The 26,206-nt window shown below is 37.8% G+C and overlaps 1 protein-coding gene across 1 annotated transcript in view; it reads left to right on the forward strand.

Annotated features, from left to right (window-relative positions):
- The first annotated feature begins 898 nt into the window (after positions 1-898).
- ubr3 (ubiquitin protein ligase E3 component n-recognin 3) overlaps positions 899-26,206 on the forward strand; it is a 39,258-nt gene continuing 13,950 nt past the window's right edge. The window contains 39 exon segments of the mRNA XM_030125535.1: positions 899-1,327; positions 1,330-1,510; positions 2,399-2,538; positions 2,769-2,795; positions 2,798-2,920; positions 3,114-3,269; positions 3,703-3,743; positions 3,965-4,031; positions 4,110-4,208; positions 4,211-4,239; positions 4,469-4,697; positions 5,151-5,330; positions 6,116-6,249; positions 6,408-6,494; positions 6,571-6,636; positions 7,300-7,389; positions 7,478-7,606; positions 7,723-7,775; positions 8,350-8,434; positions 8,436-8,484; positions 9,398-9,483; positions 9,564-9,705; positions 9,916-10,012; positions 11,071-11,212; positions 12,583-12,687; positions 12,771-12,941; positions 13,930-13,962; positions 14,857-15,302; positions 16,183-16,271; positions 18,636-18,785; positions 20,312-20,445; positions 20,802-20,819; positions 20,821-20,901; positions 20,903-20,914; positions 21,101-21,246; positions 21,248-21,305; positions 21,550-21,686; positions 24,797-24,830; positions 24,832-24,886. Coding sequence (XP_029981395.1) covers positions 1,078-1,327; positions 1,330-1,510; positions 2,399-2,538; positions 2,769-2,795; positions 2,798-2,920; positions 3,114-3,269; positions 3,703-3,743; positions 3,965-4,031; positions 4,110-4,208; positions 4,211-4,239; positions 4,469-4,697; positions 5,151-5,330; positions 6,116-6,249; positions 6,408-6,494; positions 6,571-6,636; positions 7,300-7,389; positions 7,478-7,606; positions 7,723-7,775; positions 8,350-8,434; positions 8,436-8,484; positions 9,398-9,483; positions 9,564-9,705; positions 9,916-10,012; positions 11,071-11,212; positions 12,583-12,687; positions 12,771-12,941; positions 13,930-13,962; positions 14,857-15,302; positions 16,183-16,271; positions 18,636-18,785; positions 20,312-20,445; positions 20,802-20,819; positions 20,821-20,901; positions 20,903-20,914; positions 21,101-21,246; positions 21,248-21,305; positions 21,550-21,686; positions 24,797-24,830; positions 24,832-24,886 — 4,351 coding nt within the window. The 5' untranslated portion in view covers positions 899-1,077.

A 26,206-nucleotide genomic window follows, 5' to 3' on the forward strand; every position in this document is an offset into this window, starting at 1 on the left:
TTCAGACAGACTTCTTTGATCTTAATAATCCATTACAATACAGTTAAATTAATTAATAGTAAAAAAAAAAAAAAAAAACAGCGAAAAGTAATTATATAGATCACAAGTCTATAAATTAAAAATGAAACTAATAAAGTAACTGAGATATGGCAAATCATATTAAGATGATTTATGGGAGAAATTTACGGAAGTGTGATTTGTTAAAGCCAAATACCCTATATGCCTGTATACCTTTACTTCTGTTTTTCTTTTCTTCAAGGCACAGGTATCAAGTTCCCGAGGCCGCTTGACAATAGCAAAAACAGCAGTATATTCACTTTATAAAGTGTATTAAAAGATCATTTAAATGCATTTTGTTAAAAAAAAAAAAAAAAAAAAAAAAAGTATTTATTTATAAAATTCAAAAATTCAAATTCTCGTTTAAGCAGGGTTGTAAGAGATGCACACAAGAGCGTAGTTAAAACAATGAGAGCCACATACAACGGGCATCAGTGCCACAACATCTATCAACATGATATGGTGATAGATGTTGTGCATATGTATATATATATACATATATATATATATATATATATATATATATATATATATATATATATATATATATATATATATATATATATATATATATATATGTGTGTGTGTGTGTGTGTGTGTGTGTGTGTTTCAAAAATAAAAGTCCTCTGCGTGTTTGATATATTTAAGGAGGATATAATTAAATAGCTCTCGGAAATTTGCACCCACGGGTACACTAATATAATAATAAAATATCCTGTTATTTATCCATTTGCTGAAGGCGGGGCAGCTCCTCCCAAATGTTGCTTAGAAACACGAAAACAAAACAGGACTTGTCAATTGTGAATAGTGCTGTTTGGACAGGGAGAACACAGTACACTCGAAATGACCGAATCCATTCATTAGCGGCAATTTAACATAGACTTAACATAGAATTTTATTTGCATCCGTACTTTTGGACATTCGCCAGCAACAAGGACGTATTGAGTCATATCGCGAGAAAACGCGAGAACATGGAAACAAGACAACAAAAATAAATTTGTGGACAACAAGCCAGAGTGCATGATGGCGGCGTCGCTGCTACGCCGGGACAAGAAAGCTACTGCTGCCCACTTGAAGGCAGACTTAAACCGGACTGACAACAGCTCTGGGGTCCGACAACTTCAGGAGCTGCTGGACGCCGTGCTAAATCCAGAAAAACCAGCAGCGGACACAGAGGCTCTTGACTGGTGTAAATGTCTAATTGCAGCAGGCGAAGGTTTCGAGGAGTTCTGCAAAACGGTCCGGTCCTATGACAATGCGACTCTGTGCGGCTGGTTTGGACGGCTAATTTCGTGGCATATCGATGCCGGACCTGTGGCATCTCACCGTGCATGTCACTGTGTGCTGAGTGCTTCAATAATGGAGACCACACAGGCCATGATTTTAACATGTTTAGGAGCCAGGCTGGTGGGGCCTGTGACTGTGGAGACAGTAATGTCATGCGAGAGAGTGGGTAAGTCCAGGCTAGCTGTTAGCTTAGGGAGCGATGCTAACTAACATGTTAGCAAGTCGCGGTTTGACAGGTCGCGGTGAGAACGAATGCAACACTGTCTTAATTAAATCCTTTCAGTTGTATTTGTCAACATCAGATAATACTGTGTGAAATGGCTGCCAATTATATGGCCAATATTTCAGTTTATGCTTGCTATTTGCTATCATGTAATGAGGAAATATTAGCCTTGTTCAGAGAGTTAGCTTTCTTAGCTAACTAATCATAACAATAATTCCTGTATCAGCTGTTACAGTTGCAGATTATAATTTATCTGTTATAAATTTAACTGGTTCCTTGTTAAATATGACTGAAACCATTTCTCCTTGCTTGCTAATAGGTGCCATTTCACGATAGAATTAGTCTGCTCGTCTTCCATCGTTAAGTGACAAATATTGGGAAATGGGATTTGTTAGCCTTATTTATGTCTACCGGCTGGTCTGGCTGACAGACACCTGTCATTTGTTGATTATTTTAATTGGGGTTATGTTGTGCAGGCGGATTCAGTCCCATGCAAAAATCAATTTGTTATAAGTGTGAAAAGTAGTAATTTCTGTATAATTGTGGGTGTCACTATGACTATCCGCAGTATTGATGCAGCTGTCCAGATTCTCCTCAGATCATACCACTTCAGTGCTCATGTCATCTAGGAATCATTCCCCTTAACCTCAAACTAATTTTTCACTTAGTACCTCAACATAAGCTAATTGAGTATATTTCAAAAACAACAAAATTGTAGTAAAATGTTATGAAGAACTCAAACAAAAATTGACTTAAAGACTGGGAGGTTAAGAAATGGCTGCTTTAATACTTGTGAAATGTCTTCCTGATTAACATTTGGTTCTCTGACAGGTTTTGCAGACGGCATAGGTTGAGAACTGGGGAAAATATTCCCTCAATACCTCATGACCTCCTTTTGATGTCAGAGATTGTCCTTCCTCGCTTTATCCTGTTTATCATACAGTATCTGAGAGATGGATACACTGAACCAGGTAAAACACTCAACGCACAAACTTAAGCAAAAACTGACAACTGTCAGTGTCTTTCTCAGAAACCTAGTATTGAGGCAGTGCCATTAATTTACTCACATTTCAAACTTTACATGCTGTTTTAGTCTTCTGTTGTATACCTGAAGCAAAACTACATAATGTTGCATTCACATCTAGCATGACGTCCTCACAGCACTGAGTCCCATGTTTACATCTCTTATCTCGCTTACCAGACAGCTCAACCGAGAGAGATCTACAAAAGTGTTGCAGCAACTGGAACCTCAGATCTCTTTCCTAGAGGAGCTTACAAAGATGGGAGGAGCAATGAGGACTGTACTGACAAAGATCTTGACCAATCAGCAAACATTCAAAGAATTGAGCATGGGTAAATGTATATAGTTTATATTATAACTGATTTTGTTTTTATGTCCTTTGGCATTGCAACTAAATGCTAATTATGAGGACACACCAGTTACTGTATGTTTTGTGCTAATTAAAGTTCATGTCCAGTTGGAGTTTTCTGAGTTTATTGCCCTCAATGTAGATATTGCACACATTTTTTTCCTCCCCTTTTGCAGGCCAAGAAGAGAATCTCTATGCTAAAAAGAATTATGAAAAGTATTTGTCAGCTTTGAAGAATTCAGGTTTGGTGTCTTTGGAGGAGAAAAGCCAAGGTGCTACAGCTGATGTCACTGTTGGCGCTGAAGGAGGTGCAGGAGCAATGGTCTTATTGGGTAAGATATTCTTTGCATTTCTGTGTAATATGTATTCACCAAACTCCTATCAGTTACATTATGTCACTATTTTATAGTGACATAAAATCCTTTTTTGACATTCCTATAATATTCAAGCATTTCTCATTTCCTACAGATGACAGAATATTCTTTTGACTTAGCAATAATAATGCTTTACTAGCACATGATATATTTAAACTGTCATTATCATAACTAAGTCTAAGTCGGTAAAATTTGTCAAATTGTGATAATTGCACAAACCCTAATGTTCATGTCTAGAGGAAGCAAACTGTTGAAGGTGAAGGATATAGAATACATCTTTCTTTGTGTCACATTCAATATGCAATGGAATTGACTTGTGTCTGTTTCTTTCTGTATTCCTCGAAGTCCAACACTTGTTACTTTTGGCCAATTTTTATGTGTGTGTTTTCAGGAGCTTCTGTACCTGGAAGCCCAGATGAGTCCAGTAAAGAGGTACGTGGAACCACCTTTTTACTACATGAGTTTTATTCCAGTGGATTGAATGAATTTATTTTAACATCTGTTTCATACCAGTGTTCTATTAATAAAATAAGTAAAAAAAAATATTGTTTAATAGTATTATCTTTTTCTCCATGTAATACTTTATGTTAGCTCATTTTGACTTTTTGTACTTACCTGAAATTGACAGTCACTTTCTTTTTTTATTTCATTAGGAGGACCAAGACACTGGGCAGTCTGTTGGACAGAGAAAGAGGGTGAAGCTAAGTACCAGTACCAAAGGTAAATGTAAAGCTGTGATGGATTTATTTCACATTATCATCCTATCTTTATTTAACATGTGCTCTTTTCTGCCCTCAGACCTGTGTATTATTGAATCTTTGAAGCATAAATGCTTTTTGGAGGAGTTGCTGTTTTGGACGATAAAATATGAATTTCCTCAGAAGATGGTCACCTTCTTACTAACATGTTGCCAGATCAAGATTATAAGGTATTTTTTCAATTATTTGCAGACTTGTAAAATGTAATCTTGTTTTACCTTTAAATGCATACTGATTTGTCATAAAAATGTCTTTATTATCTTGACTGAAAGTGAAGTAGCTTTAATAATTCTAGTTAGGCGCATCAGGCTTTGAATCCTCATTTAGAAAAGAGTGGTCCGTAACAGTAAGCTTTAGTTGTCTTTCTCATGTCTCGTTTTTTCTTCCTGTCTCTGGCAGATCACTTTTACAAAAACATTTGTCCAGCATTATGCATTCATCATGAAAACGCTGATGAAAAGCCATGAGTCAGATACCATGTCCAACCGCATTGTACATATTAGTGTGCAGCTGTTCAGCAATGAAGAGCTGGCTCGGCATGTGACGGAAGAGTGTCAGCTGCTGGACATCATGGTCGCAGTGCTCCTCTACATGATGGAGAGTTGCCTTATTAAAAGTGAACTTCAGGGTAAGTTGTCCAAATATGTTGCATGTCTCTGCACATCCAATAGTGACATTTGTTGTTGAAGGGCATCTACTTTTGACCGGTGGTTTTAGATATTGTTGGGGATTGGTGAACTTAAATTCTTCTTTAAACAATGAGATCAATATAAAACCTTCATTCTATTTATTTGCTTACAGATCTAGGGTGATGAATATCTGCACTGTTTTAGTTTGCATATAAAGTCTATGAAACATTCTGAGAAGAGAACCAGGACTGCTTTCAATTAATGAAATGCAACTTTTAATTTTATTGCATCTTTTAATCATTAAGTTGTCCAAGTCAGCTGTGGGACGTCTCCCTTTACAAACAGTATTTTTAGATTTCTTTTGTTTTATCTCCTGTAGAGCTCTGAATGCTGTGTGCCATTTCATTGACTTTGCTCATGTATTTCCATCTGTTTTTCTTTTTCTTTTTTAGATGAAGAGAATAATCGCCATGCTGTGGTGAACTGTAGTGAGGCCCTATTGAAGAACAACACATACTGGCCATTAGTTAGTGATTTTATTAACATCCTCTCACACCAAAGTGTAGCAAAAAAGTTCCTGGAAGACCATTCATTGTTGATGCTGTGGATGACCTTTGTTGCATTTTTCCAAGGTCAGTTATACTTTGGTAATTTAACAACTAATATTTAAGATTTTGGTCTTTTTTGTTGTTGTTGTTGTTGTTGTTGTTGTTGTTTTTTTTTAATAATCCAAGCAAGAACAGTCACTTTATAATACTGCATATTTACTCATTAAAAGACAGACACATTGCAGGTGAAAATTTGCAGTTAGTGTATTAAAGGACACACGAACATTGAACTGTTAGAAAAAGCATATTAATGAACATTTTATATTTCAAGCAAATTATTACAGCAGATTCACTTATCAGCATTTGCATAGTCTGCTTTTGCAGATTTTGAGTTAGGCTTTAAATTCCTACAGTGTGCTTAGTCATACAAAGGCTGATATTATCTGTAGTGTGATAATAATAATGTGTCGTACGAAGGTGAGTTGTGTCTGTGTTAAAATTGTAGTTGGTGCTGCTCATTTGCCATGTCTGCTCACCACTACCCTAAAAATAACACACACCCTTGCATAGTGGGCTTCAGTATCCCCTTGCTGTCGTTATGGGCACAGTGTCACTATCACATTGTATCCATGTCTGCTGCTCTACTTTTGCTTTATGTTTTTCTGGTTGATACTGTTAGAATTAGTTTTGACATGTTGCTACAATGATAAATTATATACATTTTAATATGTTCATTAAATACCTCTACGGATACAATTGAAAGCAACAACAATAATAAATGTCTTTTTTCCCACTCATAGCTTTTCTGAATTATTTTAAGGCAATCCATAGTCCCTATCTAATCCAGAAATCTTTTTCTCCCGTGATAGGTATGAACCTGAATAAACGGGAGTTAAATGAACATGTGGAATTTGAGTCTCAGACATACTATGCAGCTTTTGCAGCAGAGCTCGAAGCCTGTGCCCAACCAATGTGGGGTCTCCTAACACATTGCAAAGTAAAAGTAAGACCACAAGTTTCTCCTCCTTACAAGTGGCCACTCTGTGCATATCTCGAAGGAATAACTGAGAATGCATCTCAGACATCCTGTGCTGCATGCACACAGATGCATACATGTATAAGTGTGTGAATTTGAAAAATATATAATTTGTCTTTGCACAGGAGACACAAGAATACACTAAAACTGTGGTTCGATATTGCTTGGAGACGTTGCAGGTCTGGTTTGACACCATTGGCTTCATTGATGAGGTAAGTTGAGCTGATACTGCTTTGTTCGCAAGTAAGCATTGTACTCTGTTTCTAACAACACATATTTCTGTTACAGCCTGCTCCAAATCAAGTGACATTTCACCTGCCACTGCACCGCTACTATGCCATGTTTCTTAGTAAGGTATGTCAGACGTTTGGTCCCCTAAAGCCTTGTTCAGACCAAAGATTCACCATGAGACCAGCTGTAAACTGCAGCTACTTGGAAAGTCTGAATGTTAAAATCTGCCAGCTCACACTAGTACAACTAGATGAGACAGTATTTTATTTCCGTAGTAGCAACTTCTGTGTACTTCTTTGTAACTGAATATAATTTGGAATGTCTTAAAATAGGAATAACGATAGTGCATCACTTGCTACAGATTCATTTCTAGAACTGATGAAATGGCAAAATAAAACCAACAAAACAGGAGAGTCAAGACTGTCTTCTGTATTCCTGGAGCAGTTCTTTCCTTTTTAGGAGTTAGAGTTACCTCAACTACTTCAGCAGAGAAAACAGTAGGCTACTTTTTTTTTTTTTTTAAACCAAGGAATGGCCGATAACGCTGTGCGTCTTAGTAAGCTACAGCCTGTAGATAATGAGAAAAACATACACTATGTAACCCTGCACAGCCTCTGGGGTTTGACAAGTTGAGTTGCAGGCAATGCTAATACCTGCCTTAAGTCAAACTGAGATGGAGCAGTCAATGTACAATTTTGTCATGTTGTGAAGCTTTGGATTAAATTTAAGGAAATACTCTGCATTGCGTTCTACCTTAAAGTTAATTGTTTGGGGTAAAATTCTCAGGCTGTAAAATGCCAGGAGTTGGACTTGGACAGCTTACTCCCCGACCCAGAGATGCTCATGAAGATTATGGTTCATCCACTTCAGATACAGGTATAAGATGATAACACATTTACTTGCATATTCTCTAGCTTCATAGGTTTGTGGTAAATTAATTTTTGCCTTATGTGTGTGTGTGTAGGCATGCCTCTCAGAGATCCACAGCAACATGTGGGTCAGGAATGGTCTGCAGATTAAAGGGCAGGCAATGACCTACGTGCAGTCACACTTCTGCAACTCTATGATTGACCCAGACATATATCTACTACAGGTTAAGACGACTGCATCAAAGAATTTTTACTAATCAATTCACCTATGCAGTTTTATTGATATAAAAGCCATTATTTTTGTTCTCAATTCCTCTTTCTGTATACATTAATTTCACAGGTTTGTGCATCAAGACTAGATCCTGACTACTTCATTTCAAGTGTTTTTGAGAGGTAGGCTCAAATTCCAGTTGTATTAATTGATATTTTTATTGTCATGAATGAGTAAAACAATAGCATGCAGTGTCACCACTCATCCATCTGCCAACACATAGTCAACCACAGGTGACCACAAAAGATTTATGCCAAATTATGTGAAGAACGGTGCTTGGTTATGATGTATTAAAGAGCCTCTGTAGTGGCATACAATTGAATGGTGCAAGACCAGAGAGATGGTGGAATGAAAAATGCAATAAGACCTAACCTCATGCTGCCTCATGCAAAAAGAAGACAATCTGGTTGGTCTCAGGACTTGGGAGTTTGCAGCATTATGTGTTAATACAATTACAATCATGGACAACAGAATGTTATCTGAAAATCTTCATATGCTTCAACAGAAAAAATGAGCCAAGAAATAACAAAAATGGAAAATAAAATATAACATGAAAGGAAAAGGTAGCTTGTTACTGAATTGGTTTCTCAGCATAAGTCAAGGAGGGGCTCAATACAATGGGATCTTCTGAGGAAGAGCAGAATCCCTACAGTTAAGTAGAATATATACATTTAATATTACTGTCTTTGGTTACAGGTTCAAAGTGGTTGACCTGTTGACCATGGCATCGCAGCATCAGAATGCTGTCCTTGACTCTGAGCAGGAGAGACCGATGCTTGAAGGGGGCACTAACTTTCCTGGTCATTTTGACAAGTCTTCGTATTCATTTGGGTAAGTGGTACAATAGAAGACACAGTAAAAATTGGTGATTTAACTTAGGTGGTCTTCAAGAAGCCTGGTGTGTATCTTTGAGGTACTGATGGTTTTGTATTTGCTTGCACACTTGCCTTGTATGTTGACATATGTGCCAAAATGCAACATTTTGCAATGTTTATGACTGATGCACTGGCAAATATGATACAAACGGCAAAGAACTGAGCAGTAAAATGAATCATAATCTGTAGATTTTTTGTGTGAAATGTAAATGTATGAAATCTGAAGCGGTGTTCTGCCTAGTGTTGTACTGACACTGACCCTAACCCGGTACAGACAAGCTGGTTTATATTTTCTTCAACTGCTTCTGTATTTATGGAGGACACTGAGAAGCTGAAAATATTTTGATAGTGTATCAGATGTTTTACTGCAAGCTAGAACTACATAATTCAATGAATCACAGTCTCATCCTGTGCAATAACATGGTTACAAAACGCCGCAGTTTAAAGGTCTTGTGTGGTAATGTTGGATTGAGAAGACAGGTCAGTATTAATAACATGCAAAACATCTTGCAAAAAGTATTTTCCCTAGTTTAGGTTTGTATGCCGAGTTGAGTTCCGTGATAAATAAGTAGACTTAAATACAAATTGTAATCACCACATATAACCACAATAACTCCACAATAACTGCAATATGTCTTCACAAAATCATACACCCCTATTGTAAGCCAAACCTAACTGCATTGTTTAAAAGGAGCAGCAATAACATCTGTCAGGATGTTTACTAGGATATGAAAAACTGCATACTCATTCTCAGCTAAGTGTTGAAAGGGCTGTTGCACAGTAATGTATGGTAGACCTGGTATTCCACTGAACTTGAATTAAATCAGACCTTTACCGGTTTGTCTTTATGTTTAACTTCTTTTCAACAGGTATGACAGATGATGAGATCCTTCGTTCTGAGATGGTCTCTCAGTTGTGTATGAATGACCGTACACACAGTGCATTATTAGACCTTGTATCCTTCAATACTTAATGAAACCTTGCAGTCGTATTCCAGGAATCCAATCATTTTTTTCCTTAAGCATATTCTCTTAGATTCCTGAAAATCCCAACCCTAAGAGTGGGATTGTTCCAGGAAGCTGTAGTTTTGAAGAAATGCTTTCTGCCGTGGCAGACTTCAAAGCTCCAGTGTTTGAACCAGGAGGCTCCATGCAGCAGGGAATGTACACACCTAAAGGTAGGACACTACATCACTAGTTTGCCAATATTAACCATAGGTTTTCACAGGTTTAAAACAGTCTGGAGACATTGGTTTATTTAAGTCTTCATCAGGCCACTAGGGGGCAGACTTACACCATTTATTTAGTGAAGGTGAACATGAGAAAGAAGTAAATCAGTGTCACTGTGTATTAACTGTTAAAAACCACATCTCCCTCTTTTCAACCAGCGGAGGTGTGGGAGAAAGAGTTTGACCCCATTATGGTTGTCCTCAGGACAGTCTATCGGCGTGATGTCCAATCCGCAATGGACAGATACTCAGCATTGTAAGTGACCTCAGCTGTCTTAATTTTCCAAACACAGAAATGGTTTGTCATCACACATGTGTACAAATACTTTGTTTAAATTTAGTGCTAACATTTTATGAACATTTCTATCATGTATTGCTCAATGATCTACATTTTACTCTCCAGACCTCTGTTCTCTTGTTGTTGTTCATGTTCAACCATCTTTGCCAAAGCAAAACAGTATCATCCTCTGTCAGTGTGGTAGGGTCACCTCTCACCTGCTCACGAAGAGACGTGATAAGAAAGGTCAGTCTACTGGGTGCTAGAGTTGGTTCATTAGATGCCTGTCAAGAAAAATCAATGACTCAGGCTAAATTGTGGGAGATTGAGGAAATCGTTCTTGTTTGAATGTGGTGCAGATGTCTCCCAGGACAGATGTGTCGTTAGAGGTGAGGGAGATGTATTTGGGTAATATTCTTTAAGGTCACTGAAACATGTGAAGATGCTAATTCATTTGAAGGATGCCTCACTGAGCACTACTGTTTAGAAATATTGTTTGGAAGGTAACCTTTCTATAATAGAGTTTCTGATGTAGCTTATGTTGAAAGCATAGATACTATTGATTAGTACTTTAGTACTACTCTAATATATGTAAGGGTTTTTTGCACCAGGTCTGGTGTACTAAACCAAATGAAATTATGGTGTATTTCTCCCTGAAACATATTGAAGCTGCTGCTGCCACGTTCAGCATCTGATACTGGGCTTATGTTGCACATTCACACTGTTTGAATATGATGGATTGCCTGTCAAGCTGGGCCTGGTTTTATATAACAATGATCCCTTCATCATTAATAGAGTGAGACTTGGCTCCAAGCAGTGGCTGTACTATTGCATAGACTAAAGATTTTGTAGAGTGAATTATCTCGAACAATGTTATGTGTCACATCATCTCTGACCACTGTGCCTCACAGAAATTCAACTACAATGAAATTCCAACATTTGTTTGCACACACACTCACCAACACAACAATAGGTGTGGTGATGTTTATGTTTTCTTTGTTGCTCAGTGTTATTTCTTGTGTTATGCTATCATTTAGTCTGAAGCAATCTGGCATTCACACCGGCAACCCGTGGCCACCGTACAAGGAGAGGACTCCTCTGCACCCATGTTACAAAGGCCTAATTAAGCTGTTGCACTGCAAGACACTGCATATTGTGATATTCACTCTCCTTTACAAGGTGAACCTCTTCATAGCTATTCATGCAGTATAATGCAGCCCAGATCATTTTGCATCACCATTTACTTGTTGAATTAAGTCAGAAGTGTTTTGATTTGCCATATTTTAAGATACAGGAGTGAAAATCAGAAAAAAACTTGAATGCTTACCTTTCTTCTGCAGTTCTTTTGGATTCACATCAAAAGCTGTAGATATAAGGTATCGATGATCTGATGCCATTTCATGATAAGGGGTTATTACAGCTGTGAAAACACCCATGAGCAGCAAAATCCTCATGTCACTGGGTAGATTCCACAGAAATAGTTCAGTTTCCCCTCAAACTACTTGAATTGATGTATTACTAATATGGGATTTTAATTGGTAGTAATGGGTTTTAAGGTGTCAGTAAAATAAGACTGTTGAGAGTGTTGGAATTGGGGCTACAACAGGAATTACACATATGGCTCATATAAGGGGTACTGTGTCTATAAGACCCAAAGAGTTCCTGATGTTTGAGTGTGAAAAATGTGCTCATGCAAATTGAAGAGCCCTACCCGAGTACCTGGAGTTCAAGCTTCAGTGTGCAATAATTTTCTGGTGTTATTGGTCCAAATTTTCATAATTACCTTTGGACACATTATAATTCATCTGGTCTAAGAACAAACAAGACTTTTGCACCTCTTATTGTAGACTAAAGAAAATCTACCTGATGCTTGCTCGAACACAAGGTAGATTTTCAGCATAGATGGCTAATCATGGGTGGTTTTACAGTGCTTGTGGAGCAGAATATTTGATTGATGGCTTTAATAGCTGATGGTTGTTAAAATTCTGTCAGATGTGACACTAATGTGAGGAGAGAGCTGCAGAAGGAAAGTGTTTATTACCATTAACTCTCCTTTCCCCTCGATTTCTGCCCCCTCTTTAAAACAATGGAAGCATTTACTTATGTAGCCTGACATTTGTATACCTATAAATGTTTTTTTTTTTTTTTTTTTGCTGAACTGAGACTTTTTCAGTTGAGTTCTGTTGTAGAGCTCAACTTCAGCAATTTAGAAAATCCAATTCATTAATCATCTTCATTTTCTTGAGCAAAATGAGTATACATTTGGAATTCAACACCATTGGAGTTAAATTTAGCTTTATTTGAAGCTTAGCTGCACAATCTGGCAGAACATTTGTGTTATTATGGCTTGTGCTGTTGCCAGTGTCACAGTGGCAAATAATGTCTTTCCTCATACTTTCTGTGCAATATCATCTTTTCACTTTTGCTATTAAAGCCCCATTTTGCTGCACTGCACAATAATATTATCAGCTATGAAATAAAGTAATAGTAATGGATTACCCTGCATTAACTATTATATGTGAGCTAATAAATAGTGTGTTATGTTACAGATTTGGATGGATCATCAGAACATGTCTGAACATGTGTTGTGCATGGTGTTGTACCTGATTGAACTTGGCTTGGACAATCAGGTTCAAGACAACAAGGAGGATGAGGTGAGATATGTGACTGAGTTGTGCCCAGTCTCTTTGTGTATATGCCCCATGTGTGCCCTACATTTTATTTCATCTGCTCATAGGAGCCTTGCATCGAGGAGCACTGCCATGACAGCTGGTTCCCTGGAACAAACCTCCTTTCCAATCTGCACCACGTCATTAACTTTGTGAGGGTTCGGGTTCCTGAGACGGCCCCTGAAGTGAAGAGAGAGGCCCCTCCCAGCACCAGCACCGAAGCCTCATCTTATGGGCAGGTAATATGAAGCTCTGCTAAACACGCAACAGTAATATTAATTATAATTCATTCTCTTAATATTCAGAACAGAAGTAGAGATGCTCCTCGAAGCCCCCACCCCCCACCCCCCTAGGCCCGATCACCACCGAAATTTATTCGTTTCTTCCTTGTGCCAGTATCAACATTTCCTGAAAATTTCATGAAAATCCGTCCATAACTTTTGAGTTATCTTGCTAACAGACAAACAAACATGCATGGGAGGCAGATCTGTCTTGGTGGAGGTCTGCGCTCTCCAAGTGCTTTTCTTGTTGACTTTGTGGTTCCTGCTTATGCAAAAAAGTAGTGAAATAAATCATTTACTGTCATAGAAAGCTGATCCATGATAGCTGTCAAACCATATTAAAAAGACCAGTCATTTCTCATACTGTGTTCATCAAATGGCAAAAACCACACTCATATGGGACTAATATTGAATGCTTATGTTGCTTTGTACCTTCTTAATGGTGTGATTGTGTTAATTGGCAGTTATGCAGTTGTCTGTTAAAAGATTTGTAAAATATTTTAAATTTGTAATACTTGTTGGCAGCTTGTGTTCGTTACTTTCTGGTCTGTATTAGTTAAATAGGGCTTATGTTACAAGTAGAAGAAATGATCCACTAATTTTCAAATTACCATATTTGTCTCGGTGGAATCTGATTGGATGGATTCCCATCAAATTGGTTATGGACATACAGTATATGACCCCTTAGTGATCAATCTGTTTGGTCCATTTTGTGTCAGCAGCAAGTCAGAGTTTTGACTTGCAGCTAAACCTTATGCACAGGAGTAATAAGTGAATTCCTTCTTGGCATTACAAGTTAGGAAGTACCTTTATTTTAGATTAGTATGTTACATTAACAAAATTGGTGCATTTTTCTGAAGTTTGGGGTTTTCATTTTTTTCTACCTTCATGTGCCTCTCTTTATAACGTTACCTATATACATTTTTGTTTTGTACCCACTCCACAGAATTCAAGGCGTCTTACAGGAAATTGGAGAGAGGTAGCTGTTTGCACCCCTTTCTTTAAGATGCTGTTGGCTATTAAGCCATTAGTAGCTACATTTGCCTACTTCTATCTATATCGTGGAAGGAATTTTGTGTTTTTGCATGTGTTTGTTTTGTGCAGTTCAAAGGACATCTCTCCTGATGTGTTATAGTGTGTGTGTGGGAGTGAGTGTAATGCTCTGCTTCAGCAGTTCCCTCCCTCTTGACTGCTGAAACTAATTACGTGTGTAATGCAGGTTGGGTAACGCTTTTTAACTGCATGTCAGTATGATTGATGTTGCCTTGACTGGGCTATATGATGTATGTTTATTTAACAGTGCAGCTCAGGTCCTTTTTGTCAGCTCAGGTCATGGCCATCCTTCAGAAGGCTTGTGTGCTTTTAAATCAGGATGATTTGAATTTCCCCAGGAATATGGTTGTTCTGAACACTATCAGCAAAAGGTATTTGTGAAACGTCAGCTGAAATTTTATAATGGACATTTAATTTGACTTTTTGACTTTTATGTGTATTATGTCTATCTAACTACGGTAAAGAAGCACACTCGAATCCATCAAAGTCCGTCAGACCGTTAGTGATGTCATTTTAGGATGTAGTGTTTGTGTCCCAAAACAGATCTGCCAGTGCACCTTGTTGCATCTTACACTGAGACAGTGTGAGCTTGGTTGCCAGAATAGTGCTGTGAAATATAAAATGTTTTGTGCATGACCCTGATTATGCCCCATAGTTACATATGTGTATACAATCAGTCATTTAACAGGGGTTGGATTTCCACTCTGAATACTCATTCAGTAAAAAAAAAAAAAAATGTAAATGATATATAAACAAGTGTATTTATATACAGAAATAAAATTGGTTATAAATTTAATTCATTGTTTTTTTCTGTACTTAGAATGTGCGTGAAGCTCAGGTGTTCAGCCTTGTGGCAGAGCGCAGGAGGAAGTTCCAGGAGATAATCAACCGCAGCAACACTGAAGCCACCCAGGTTGTTCGACCCAAAAGCTCCTCAACACGCTGGGTACCACCAGGAACACCACCCCAACTGGTAACAGAAATCCTCGAGATTCGGGAAAGTATGCTGTCACTCCTCATCAAGCTCCACCAGAAGCTATCATCCAGACAGAACTCGCTGTCAGCCTCCTGGTTAGAGGACATGGATACAAGCCGTCACGCTCATGGAGATGGCATTACGGCCATTGAGCGCATCCTCACTAAGGCAGCCACTCGCAGCTGCCAAATCAAGCGTAGCATCCAGGATATTTGTGGAAAGGTTTGTCCTCCAGTGCCGCCAAAGAAGAACAGTCCCACTGACAAGAAGGCTATGGATAAAGAAGAGAGGTAATGTAGTGCTTATTTTTATTGGTATTATTACTATTGTTTTAATTTTGTTTAATCATTTCAACACTGCAGAAATTGCGTGTAGCAGTACGCTACATAACAATCACAACAGAGCTGTCTTATTTGTGCAAATGCACTGATCATTGTCATCACAATAAGGTCCACTATCTGTTTAAACTTCCATCTCAAACATAGGGAATTTTGTTTTTTCACTTTCCATTTCACCCACTAGTTGGTCTCCCATTTCCCATCTCTAATGATAAGGCAATGGGTTATATTAATTTGATAATGGCCTGCTTTTAGAGGTTGACTTTGCCCCTCAGCAAAGTTAAAATCTCTCCTATTCACATGAACCAGAGCTGTTTCCAAGGCAACCGTCAGGCAGCAATGCGGTCAGTGGAAAGTGAGAAGCTGCTGCTCATTCCTCAGGCTCGTTGTTGGCACCCCTGAAACCATCAGTGAAAGTTATTGAGCTGTGACGCTCCTGTCAGCATTGTTTATGTCGTCTTATTAGGGACTTAATTTACAGTCAGCTCTGCTCTCTGGAAGTCTGCAGAGCAGGGCTCAACCCACTGTATTAGTTTAATAAGCACCTATTCCAACTTTGACAGCATGGCCTTGTTGAAACCTGACACCTGCTGTTTGTACAAGTAGCATCTGCTACTTAGAAAATTGTGTTGCACATATTGGGGGTGATCAGTTTTTATCAGAAACAGGTTCTGTAAAACAAACAGACTTATTTTCAGGTTACTGCATTAATGAAATAATTAACATTAATGTTAAAAGAAAATGATGATCCAACAAGTGTTTATCTACTTTTAAACTGAGGTGATATTGTGCACATTGCTACACATTTTATGTACTCTATTGTGTCTGTCAGACGTCAGAGAGCTCGAGAGAGACAGCAGAAGCTGCTTGCTGAATTTGCCTCCAGACAGAAGAGTTTCATGGAAACTGCTATGGATGTTGGTAAGAAGAGACCAGCTCACATTTTCCTGTAACTTGTTGGTTCAGTGTACCATCTTAAATCTCTTAAATTTAGTTGCACATCATATCCAGCAACTGGTACCTGAATGTGTTTATTTATGTCACACAATGTTTTTTTTTTTTTTTACATATCAACTAAAACATATGACCTTTTTTCCACTGCATGGTAATTACTCACCATGATGCTATTCACTTTCTTGGTTCTCCATTGAGCAAAAGTTGTGAATAGTACTGGCAATTTTTTTTTTTATCATCCCCTTCAAGGTCTTTTTTAAACAGCCAAGCTACGATGCTCACTGTAGCCTTTATTATACTGTATGAGGAGATGCCGGCCTCAAGGTGAAGTTTTGTGGCAAGTTGTAGGTGACATCACAATAGTTTCATGCAGTGTCATTATGACAACCAGCTACTTGGAGGGAGCACTACCTGTGCAGTGTAAAGCAATGTACCTAGTATCAAAAGCAGGAACAGTTGAGTTGAACACATACCCTGAGGAGTAAATTTGCCAATAAATGTAAATTGGACAGACAAAAGTCAAAAAAGATCTCATGTATTTGTGTTGGTCAAGTTGGTGTTGTTGTAGAATACAACAATCACTCATTTACAGTTTGCCATCACCTGGGTTTGTAATGTTATCTGTGTTGAACACCTGACAAAAGTGCAAAACGTACATTTTGTTCTAAGGACATCTTGCTGCTCTAGACCTTGAAGAAAATGGCTATTGGCTAAACTTTGTGTTGGCTAAAATAAACCCATCATACTGTGCTTTTTTCACTGGGGCAAGGTGACAGTGGGCCGGGCCCATGTCTGTGATCCCCGTAGGCCTGTTAGGGAAATTGAGAGGAGAGAGGTCCTGTGGGAGTGTGGGTGGCTGTTGGCTGAGGGCACATAGGATCAAAGCACTAATAGTGGACTGGATTCCCAGGGCCTCTCTTGACACAGCATGGTTAGTGCATGAATAATGGCTGCTGTGATCACTTATACCATTCTGTCAGGACGTTATGCTGACCTTTTTTCACCTCTATACAGACTTCCTGCTGAGCAATAACTTACGTTGCTTCACTCAAAGCTCAGTCTTAGCTTTGCACTGCCAATACCAAAATCATGAAAGCAACATTATAAAATGGCACGTTAAATTCAGGCATTGTACTTTTTTTTTTTATATTAGATTAAAATGGATGTAATGATAGCTGGGATGCACTGACTGGGCAGATAGCAGTATTGAGAATTTGGCCTATTCCAGTATTAGTGTTTTACTCTAGTTTGGTATTTATTTTCCCTTTTGTTCCATGAAAACAAAGCAAAGTCTTTAAGGACTTCCAACGAGCACAAATCCAACCAACCAAAATAATGAAACAACCTTTAATAGAGCACAACAGAAACACTGGCTGCTGCCTTCGGTGAACGTCATTTCATTTTTCTGTCAGAAAGGGCCAATATCTCCATGTCCAGCCAATACTGATGCATTACTAAAAGTAACTCTTCTAAATGATGGCTATTTAGAAATGTTTGTCAGTGTGTGCTTTAGACAATACAATATCATTATGTTACAAATTTAATAGCTAAATAACTAAGCAGTATTTAATGAAAACCAGGTAACATTTTATTAGAATATTTACAAATTTCTGCATAGGCATAACGTGGCATCAGACCAACATCTTGTTCGTCCTTGTTGTCTTACTGTGAGTGCATGTTTGTGTGTTTGCAGCAGCTCTGTGTACTGGGATGGCCTGAGGCTAAAACTGTGGCATTGACATCTAATGCAAACAGTTTTCATTTCCCCAGGAACACTCTGACCTCTCCTGAGAACATTTTCTTCCAAAATGCAATAAATCAGTTTCCAACACGGCTTGACATTTGTCTACAATATTTACTGCTCAAATTGAACTCAGTCCTTAACATTTAAAACTAATTTCACATCAGTAATTAATTTCTAGTGCTCTGTCAGTCATGCAGATGGTGCTACTTGGTTCCCATTCTTATGTCTATAACTGTAAAGGGCAATCAAACGTACAATTAAAACCTCAAAACATAAATTTAGTGTAAGTCAAAAGTGGACTGTCGTACCTTCAATCTAACATGGCTCGCAGCCATTCACTTTTATAACTCTTGAATTATTGAATTGTAAGTGAAAGCTTTTCAGACAGTTTTATCTTCCAAGTGTTTTCCTGATAAATTGTAAAAAGATTTAAAATGGCAGAGAATTTAATTTCAGGCGTTAGCAGTGCTGTCACTTTCCCCAAGGTTAAGATGATATTTGTTTATGCTAGTATGTGTGCTCACTGTTCTTACAAATGACTTTGTCAAGTATACAGACTCAGTTTTTTTATTTATTTTTTATCCAAGAATCACCTGACACAGAGGCAGCCATGGACTTGGGACCCTCTGAAGTGATGGAGTCTGAGGTCCTTTATGACTGTGTGATCTGTGGCCAGAGTGGACCCTCTACTGAGGACCGACCCACCGGCCTGGTGGTTCTTCTCCAGGCATCCTCAGGTACTACATTTCTCAAAATCCTCTCAAGTGTCAGAGCAGTAACATCAAAGTAAAGCTGACAAAATTAAGGAGGTTAATTTTCAACTCATATTTTTTGCTCTACCCTTCAGTTTTTTTTTAGCTCACGTATCCCCTCAAAATAGTTATCCACTAAATTTCCCAAATTTGAACCACAGATCCAGAAAAACGTTCACCTCCTATTTTTATCTTAAACAGAACTTTCCTGATGAATGAAATAGTTTTTATTGAAACTGAGACTTAATTCTCATAATGGGGAAGAGACTTTTTTCATTGAGTGGTACTAAGTGGTTTTGTCTAACAAAATTAAATCAGTGTAATTGGGAATGAATGTAAAAAAAAGAAACAACAGGAAAAGACATAATAATTTTTTTTTCACTAAAACAAGACAAAGGTGGCACCAGCCATGAACAAAAAGAATAAACTATATACAAAAACCCAACTCATTCCAAGTTCTCAACCTGTCACTATAGTTTTTTTTTCTCCATCTCTTAAGTATTTCACACCACACAACAGAAGCACATGCAGAAAGAATGACAGGGAGAGTAAGAATGTGAAAGCCAGCCAGGGTGTTTGCCCCTTTAAATTAGATCAATCAGAGCAATAAGAGAAGGAGAAAGAACACAGAGGTAATGAAAAAAAACACACAATTTGTTTTTTGTACATAACATTCTGAGATTATTGGCTTAAAAGACTGATCTGTTTAATCATTCATAATTTTTTTGTGCACTTTTAGGCAGCCTGAAGTTACAATCTCAGGGTTTGCTTTACATCTTTGGTTCCCTTAGGGTTTTCCCAGACTTACCTCAAAATCAAAGTTAATGGTATTCATAGCACATTTTAATCATTGTATTGGAAATCTGATGTTTTAGTGGGTGGGTTAACAGCAGCTTTAATTGACTCATTAATCATTTATGTTGATCCCTACTTACTTGTATGTGGAGCAAACCGTCATAAGAGATTATTTATTCATTATTTTATTGTGGGCTGAGGAGGATCACTCACTGTCACCAAATAAATGGCATGTTTGATTTGTGATTAGTCACATGGTAAAACGGTTCAGGACACTCTGCCCTTAATGCCATAAATATCTTAAAATCTACCACCACAAGGGAGGATTTCATAATATCATTCACTGACAATGTCTTTTTTTGGGACCAGAACAGCTTTAAATGATCATCATTTAATGGATTCTACCACTTTGACCTTGTCATTGCTGATTGATCAGTTTGGTCTAAATGTCACTGTTTGCATGAAAATATAGTTTGAAAAGAATGAGCATCTGAATTTAGCCAATTAAAGGTATCTGGAAAACGTACAGTATAGGGCTAAAACCATTATTATGTATTAACTGTTCAATACATCTGTATAATCCTGAATTTTGTGACTTATTTTCATTTCATCATTGAAATTTGAATATACTATTAAAAAACAAAAAAACTGTATATATGCAGTACTTGGCAATGCACATGCTGAAAACTCAACTTGATGTTACAATTACCTTTCAGTACTTGGGCACCGCTGCAAAAGTAAAGAGGCTAAGAAGCTACCAACCACTGATGAAGAGCATATCTACCCTGCAGATACATGTGGAGTGGCCAATGACGTCAGGCTCACCCAAATGCAGCGATTCTTCAAAGATGTAGGTGACTCTGAAAAACTCTGCCCGTCCTGCTTTAAGAACAGAAGAAAAAGAGAGAAGTCATTTTCAATAAGAATACCTGTATGAAATGCCAGCTGGTATCTAACGTTACATATGATAAATTATAGGTCATGTAAGATCTATTCCTCTTTCATTTTATTGCAGGTGTAACCACTGCTCAACAAAGTGACAATATGACAAAGATATTCTTTTAATTTGCAGATTCATGGCAAAATGCATTTGTTTTAATCGTAATCACAAAATTAATTGAAAGTCTAAGAATCTTAAACTTGTCAAGACATTATTATGTATTCTCATTGATTGTCTTTTTTTTCTCTCTCTCCTTACTTCTGCAGAGTTCTTGTCTGCAGGCTCGTATCAATAGGTTGGGATGGGGGCGTCCTATGTTCAAACCTGTGGACACCTTTACATATAGATTGCCACAAGTCATACATGGGAATCTCTGAGGGTAAAGAAATCCTTGGCCTGAACTCTGAGCTAAAAATATGGTCTACATTTACCGAAATTGTGCAGGCATTCCTCACCACGAAAAGCCACTGGTCTTTTCATAATTTGGGATGGACTTCAAGTTTGAGTTTGTGTTCTTGAAGTCAAATATAATTTTTCTGACTGTATTGTGCTCTTTTTATTTCAGAATGACCAGGTCCTTCAGGGTTTCTCTGTTGACAAGGGAGAATTTACATGCCCATTGTGTAGGCAGTTTGCAAACAGTGTCCTTCCCTGTCGCCCGGGTCGGGGTACAGAGGCTGTGGCGTGGCATGCACCACCAACAAGAAGAATATGTGCTTGTTAAGGGAGGTGGAGCTCTTCAGGAAAAATTAGGCTTTTGTTCACTGTGAGTATTATAGAGAATTAGTGTTACAAATATTCTGTATGTTGCACATTTCCTACTATCAACTCATTACTAGCTAGTGGTAATATACATATTACATGCAATTATTAAAAGCCATATCAGATGACTCCAAATGGATGTTTCACTGTCTGTTGGGTTTATATTCATTTTTAGCATATAAACAATAAGTATTTTGCAATTTAATAAGTCAAAAACCAAAAGTGTCATTAACTTTCCTCTATCTTTTTAAGACGGAGTCCAACTTGAGTAAAGAAATGGAGCTGGTTATCAAAGACATCAAGAACACCACCCAGAAGAAATACATGGACTACGGCAAGAACCCCGGCTCCCCTGACAACGATTTCCTCTTCATGTACTCGGTGGCAAGGTGAGACTGAAGTCACACAGTGAGTGTGGTTCTGTTCGCTTAAAGCTGTAGCACAGAACGTTTTTAAAAGTTGTACACGTGAGTATGTATTGCTCTTTGTGACTTTCATTGGATGCTGAACTCCATATCTGCAGTATAAAACTGGGAGGTCCTCTCTGCACTGCCTGTCCTGTTTTTCCACACACTGAGTATATTGAAATAACCTGCTCTATAGCGTCTCTGTTTATGCCAGCTTGTGAATGTGAATAATAGTGATGCAGAAAGGCAGCCATCTCAGTGTTAGAATCATTATTTTTTTCACTCTTGATAAGTCTGTTGAAATTAAATTGAAATTCGTTACTGCAGCACTTGCATAGTACTTTTGTCAAATACATGGATTGCTTTGCAATTTTTAGGTTGTTCAAAAGGCTGTGAAGTTTTATTTGATTGGTTTTCTTCACACTTTTTTTATTATACTGCTGCAGTGATAAGAGAAGAGAGAAGTGCCCTTTTAAAACAGCATTAAGAGCTTTGTACTTAAAACAGCAGTAAAATGACACAGACTTTGGCTCAACCTCAGTAGTTCTTACAGAGAATGGATTTCACTTTCAGACTACACTTTTGTTACTTATTCTGCATTTCATGTGACATTGCATTCTGGTGACCCTTTTCAAGGATTGTCAGTGGTCTAATGCTATGTTAACACTAACACGTTTTTGTATAAGACACATAACTTTTGCTATGTTCACACCTAGTTTCCAGCCTTTTAGGACTCCTAATACATAATTTTTTCAACTCTGTTCCCTGTTTTTTTAAACCTTGTTTTTTTTTTGTTTCTTAAATATGTGATTGCATTGTAGTTTGTGTTATTCAGCAGTCTTCATTTATTTCTGTCCAGACAACTACTTTTTCTTTGTGAGTTTGTATTATGAACCAGTAGTGTCTGTCCTTCAGTCATTGTGCCTCTGGCTTGTAATTCATCATAAATACTGAATTACAAGGAAATCTGTCCTTGTCTCTGATAGCAGTTGTTCTTTGGTTAAATTTTGCTTTTTAGGATACTAGTTGTGGTGTTACTGCTCCTACTAGGTTTTGCTCCTGCCAGTCTCTGCCCAGTGTAAGGAATGGTCATCTGATATGTTTCAGATGTTTAAAATGGACTGAAATATTCTAAAACTTGGGCGTCTGGATGGAGCTGATTTTCATTTGAAATATTATTGTGAATGTTAACCAAAAATGTATTATAAAAATGATTGAGTATAATTTGATTTTGTGCATTTACCACTGCTTCTTGTGAATCCTGACAAAAAATATGACATGACCACCTCCTAGGTACTTGTATTTTCTCATCTAACTGGTCTCAGGTCAGAGAAAGAACTGGTTTTCAGTTCACCTTGGGGTCTCTTAAGTCCTCACCACTCCAACTCTAAAGGCTCTGTCTGGCCTTCATAGAGCGTAACCATTCAGACCTTTTGCCCACCCAACACTGTGGTTCCTTCAGTCCTCCACCCTGAACAGAAATATCCCTTGACTGTGTCTTGGTGCCTGTTGGCTCTGTGAAGTTCAATGAACAGCGCAAATTGCCTGAGGAGTGGAAAATTCCTCTGTCACAGGGGCGCTCTTATCAGCAAAAGCCAGATGGAGCTTCACCGTGGCTGAATTATCTATGTGAAATTGCTTTTTCTCCCAGGAAACCCAAGGATTTGCCCCCACCTCCTTGGCCCATAGAAAGAAATGGCCAGCAGCGGGATGAAAACAGGCCCAGATCAGTCCTACTTTAGTAATACCTATCTGTTTTCACCATCTATGTACTGTGCTTGTTAAAGATTTCAGTTATTTTTTCACTGTTTTGTGTTGCTGCATTAATATTCGGAGTGGAATGTGTTTGGATATGCATGGGAAATGCACATTGGGGATTATGCATGAAACTGTGGTTGGAAACAGCTTTTATGCTAATGGTCCAGCCTTTGCAAAATCAGTCTTGGAAAGCTGTCATTTATTTGATACGGAATGTGGCTGCAAACAGGCGCATATAAAATGGCAAAATGGCTTTACTAGGCAACAATCTTTCATCTTCCTAAGCAAACTGGTAAAAGATGCAGGCTACATACCAAAAGCTGAATATGATGATACTCAGCTGTTTTATAGCAGATGGAGGTCCAGAGGACCAGACAAAGTCACTGTGGCCCTTATTTATAACATGTCGAGGTGTGACTCGACCTTGGTTTTTGTACTGTAACACTGAAGGACCTGTTCCTTCTAAAGCTCTTTTTTTTTTTTAGGTATCTGTACAATGTGAGAAATTGGCTTTTTTTCCCCTTGAGGACACAAACAGTGATTTGCATTTAGAAGTTCGATATCTTGTGTTTTCAGTAATTTTGAAACAGTAACAGAATGAAAGGATTTTCATTTATTTTCACAAATACTTTCATGTCTAATTTCATTTATAATTTCATGTGTAATTCATGTCTTTACTTGTCAATCAATCCACAGTCAACAAGATGCAAGCATTGGATTAACACCTCCAAAAAGAACCAAAACAAACAAACAAACACAAATAAAATACAGAATTCTGAAAAATTTTCATTAAATAGAGATGGTGCGAATGAGCCTAAGCTTTGGTATCAGAAGTTGAGAAAAATGACAAAATCAGACCAAATATTCAGCAGTATACTACAATGAAATAAACAGGCAGTCCGGTCTGTGTCTTCACACATCAAATAACCATTAAAAATTAGAAAATAATTTATCAAAGACTAGTTTAAGGTTATTTGTGTAAATGAAGCAGAAATGGTTCAGACATATACTATGCACATTAAGCTCTTGTTGTATATTGGGACCTAACTGTTTGCGATATTGGATATTGCACATTTGCTGAGGTTACAAAGGCATATTGCCTTTTAGGACTTAACATGAATATAACATTACTGTTTGGCAGTGTTAAGTTCTTTTAAACTCCTGGAATAGAACTAGTGTAATCTGATAGAACTCTTTCCCCCTCTGGTAAACACTTTAGATGTATCACTTCATGGACATGAGGTGAAAATATTGACCACTCTACAAAGATGGTGAGTGAAATAAGGGACTGCTTTGGACTCCATCACTAACAGACCTTTGCCTTGTCTCTTTAGGACTAACCTGGAACTGGAGCTTGTGCATCGGGGAGTGTAACTTGTGTTCAGGAGGAGCTAGTGCGGCTGCCAAACGCTCATGTCTAGTAAGTAGATCTTCTCATCTTTGTGCTTGTTATACTTTGTGGGAAAGCTAACAAATGATGTGATGTTTTTGACATATTAACACTCACAATCTGATATTACTGCATCAATGAGATATCTGTATTTGACCCATTGGTTTGTTTTTGAGCCCATATTGACCCAGAGTTACATCTTATGATTGAGATGGGACTTATAGGAATAGTTTATTTTCACGCTGTGGAAATTCACCTCGCTTCTTACAACCTTACTATGTTTAAATAGATGCGAATGTTTGAGGCGAAACAGAGGCTCTGATATGGCATTCACATCCACCAGAGTCACCTTTATCTGTCAGGCCCCTCATCTTATTGTGCAGCTTTGTCACGTTAAATATGAATCAATAAGTCTAAAACTCCAAAGTACCTACTATGTGCATTGGTTGTTTAGAGTGAGACCAGTGGCTCTTAAAAGAGCAGTAACTAGAAGTTCCCCCTGAGGTTTGTCAGTCACATCAACCAGATAGCATTAACATTACTTTTTTTAAAATCCGAATGTTTAGACATAGTAATCTTGAGTATTTGACTTTGTCAGCATCAGAGTTGGAGGGCTCAGGGTGATTCTCAAACAGCAAATTACATGTAGATCCATTTTACTACCACGTTTTATGTATTTGCCTATATTACTGAATATTACACTAGCACTGTTAGGTCTTATAATTAAGTTGAAATGTCAAAAAACATATTGTGTGCTAATCTGTTTTTTTACTTTGACTTTTAAAATCATTATCTGATTATACTCCAAGAGCAGCTTTTAGAACATGTAATAGCATCCACTACTGGTTCTTCTGTATAATAACATAATTTCCATAGAATGACTTTCAGTAGGTGGATTATAAATGTGTGTTCCTATGTTCAGAATGGACCATCTGTTTGTCTGTTTTTTATTCTTTATTCTTATACTGTAAGAGACCTGTAAATACTGTACCTACCACATCCCTATGTAAAGTTAGGTGAACATATACAGTGTTTTTCTGTTTCAAGATGGCATATATTATTGAGTGGAAATGCAAGGGGCCACCGATAAGTTTTCATCTGCTTTTTTGTTGTGTAAGTTATGTTGACTGATTCAAGATCAATCCATGCTGTCATGCCTAAACCATTAAAGGGGGAAAAAAAACAAAGGTCGACTTGTAATGGTAGGCACAGACAGATGCGGTCCCAGTGAGCTGTCGGGTGCAGTGAGGTAAATGAAGCGACAAATGGGTCAAGTGATGTTTAGTTTTGTGTCAGTGCTGACACAGGGCATCCATCTAAAGGAATATGAAAAATGTGATCTTGGCTAAATCAT

This window comes from Sphaeramia orbicularis, chromosome 21, assembly GCF_902148855.1.
Source record: "Sphaeramia orbicularis chromosome 21, fSphaOr1.1, whole genome shotgun sequence".
NCBI classification, from domain to species: domain Eukaryota; kingdom Metazoa; phylum Chordata; class Actinopteri; order Kurtiformes; family Apogonidae; genus Sphaeramia; species Sphaeramia orbicularis.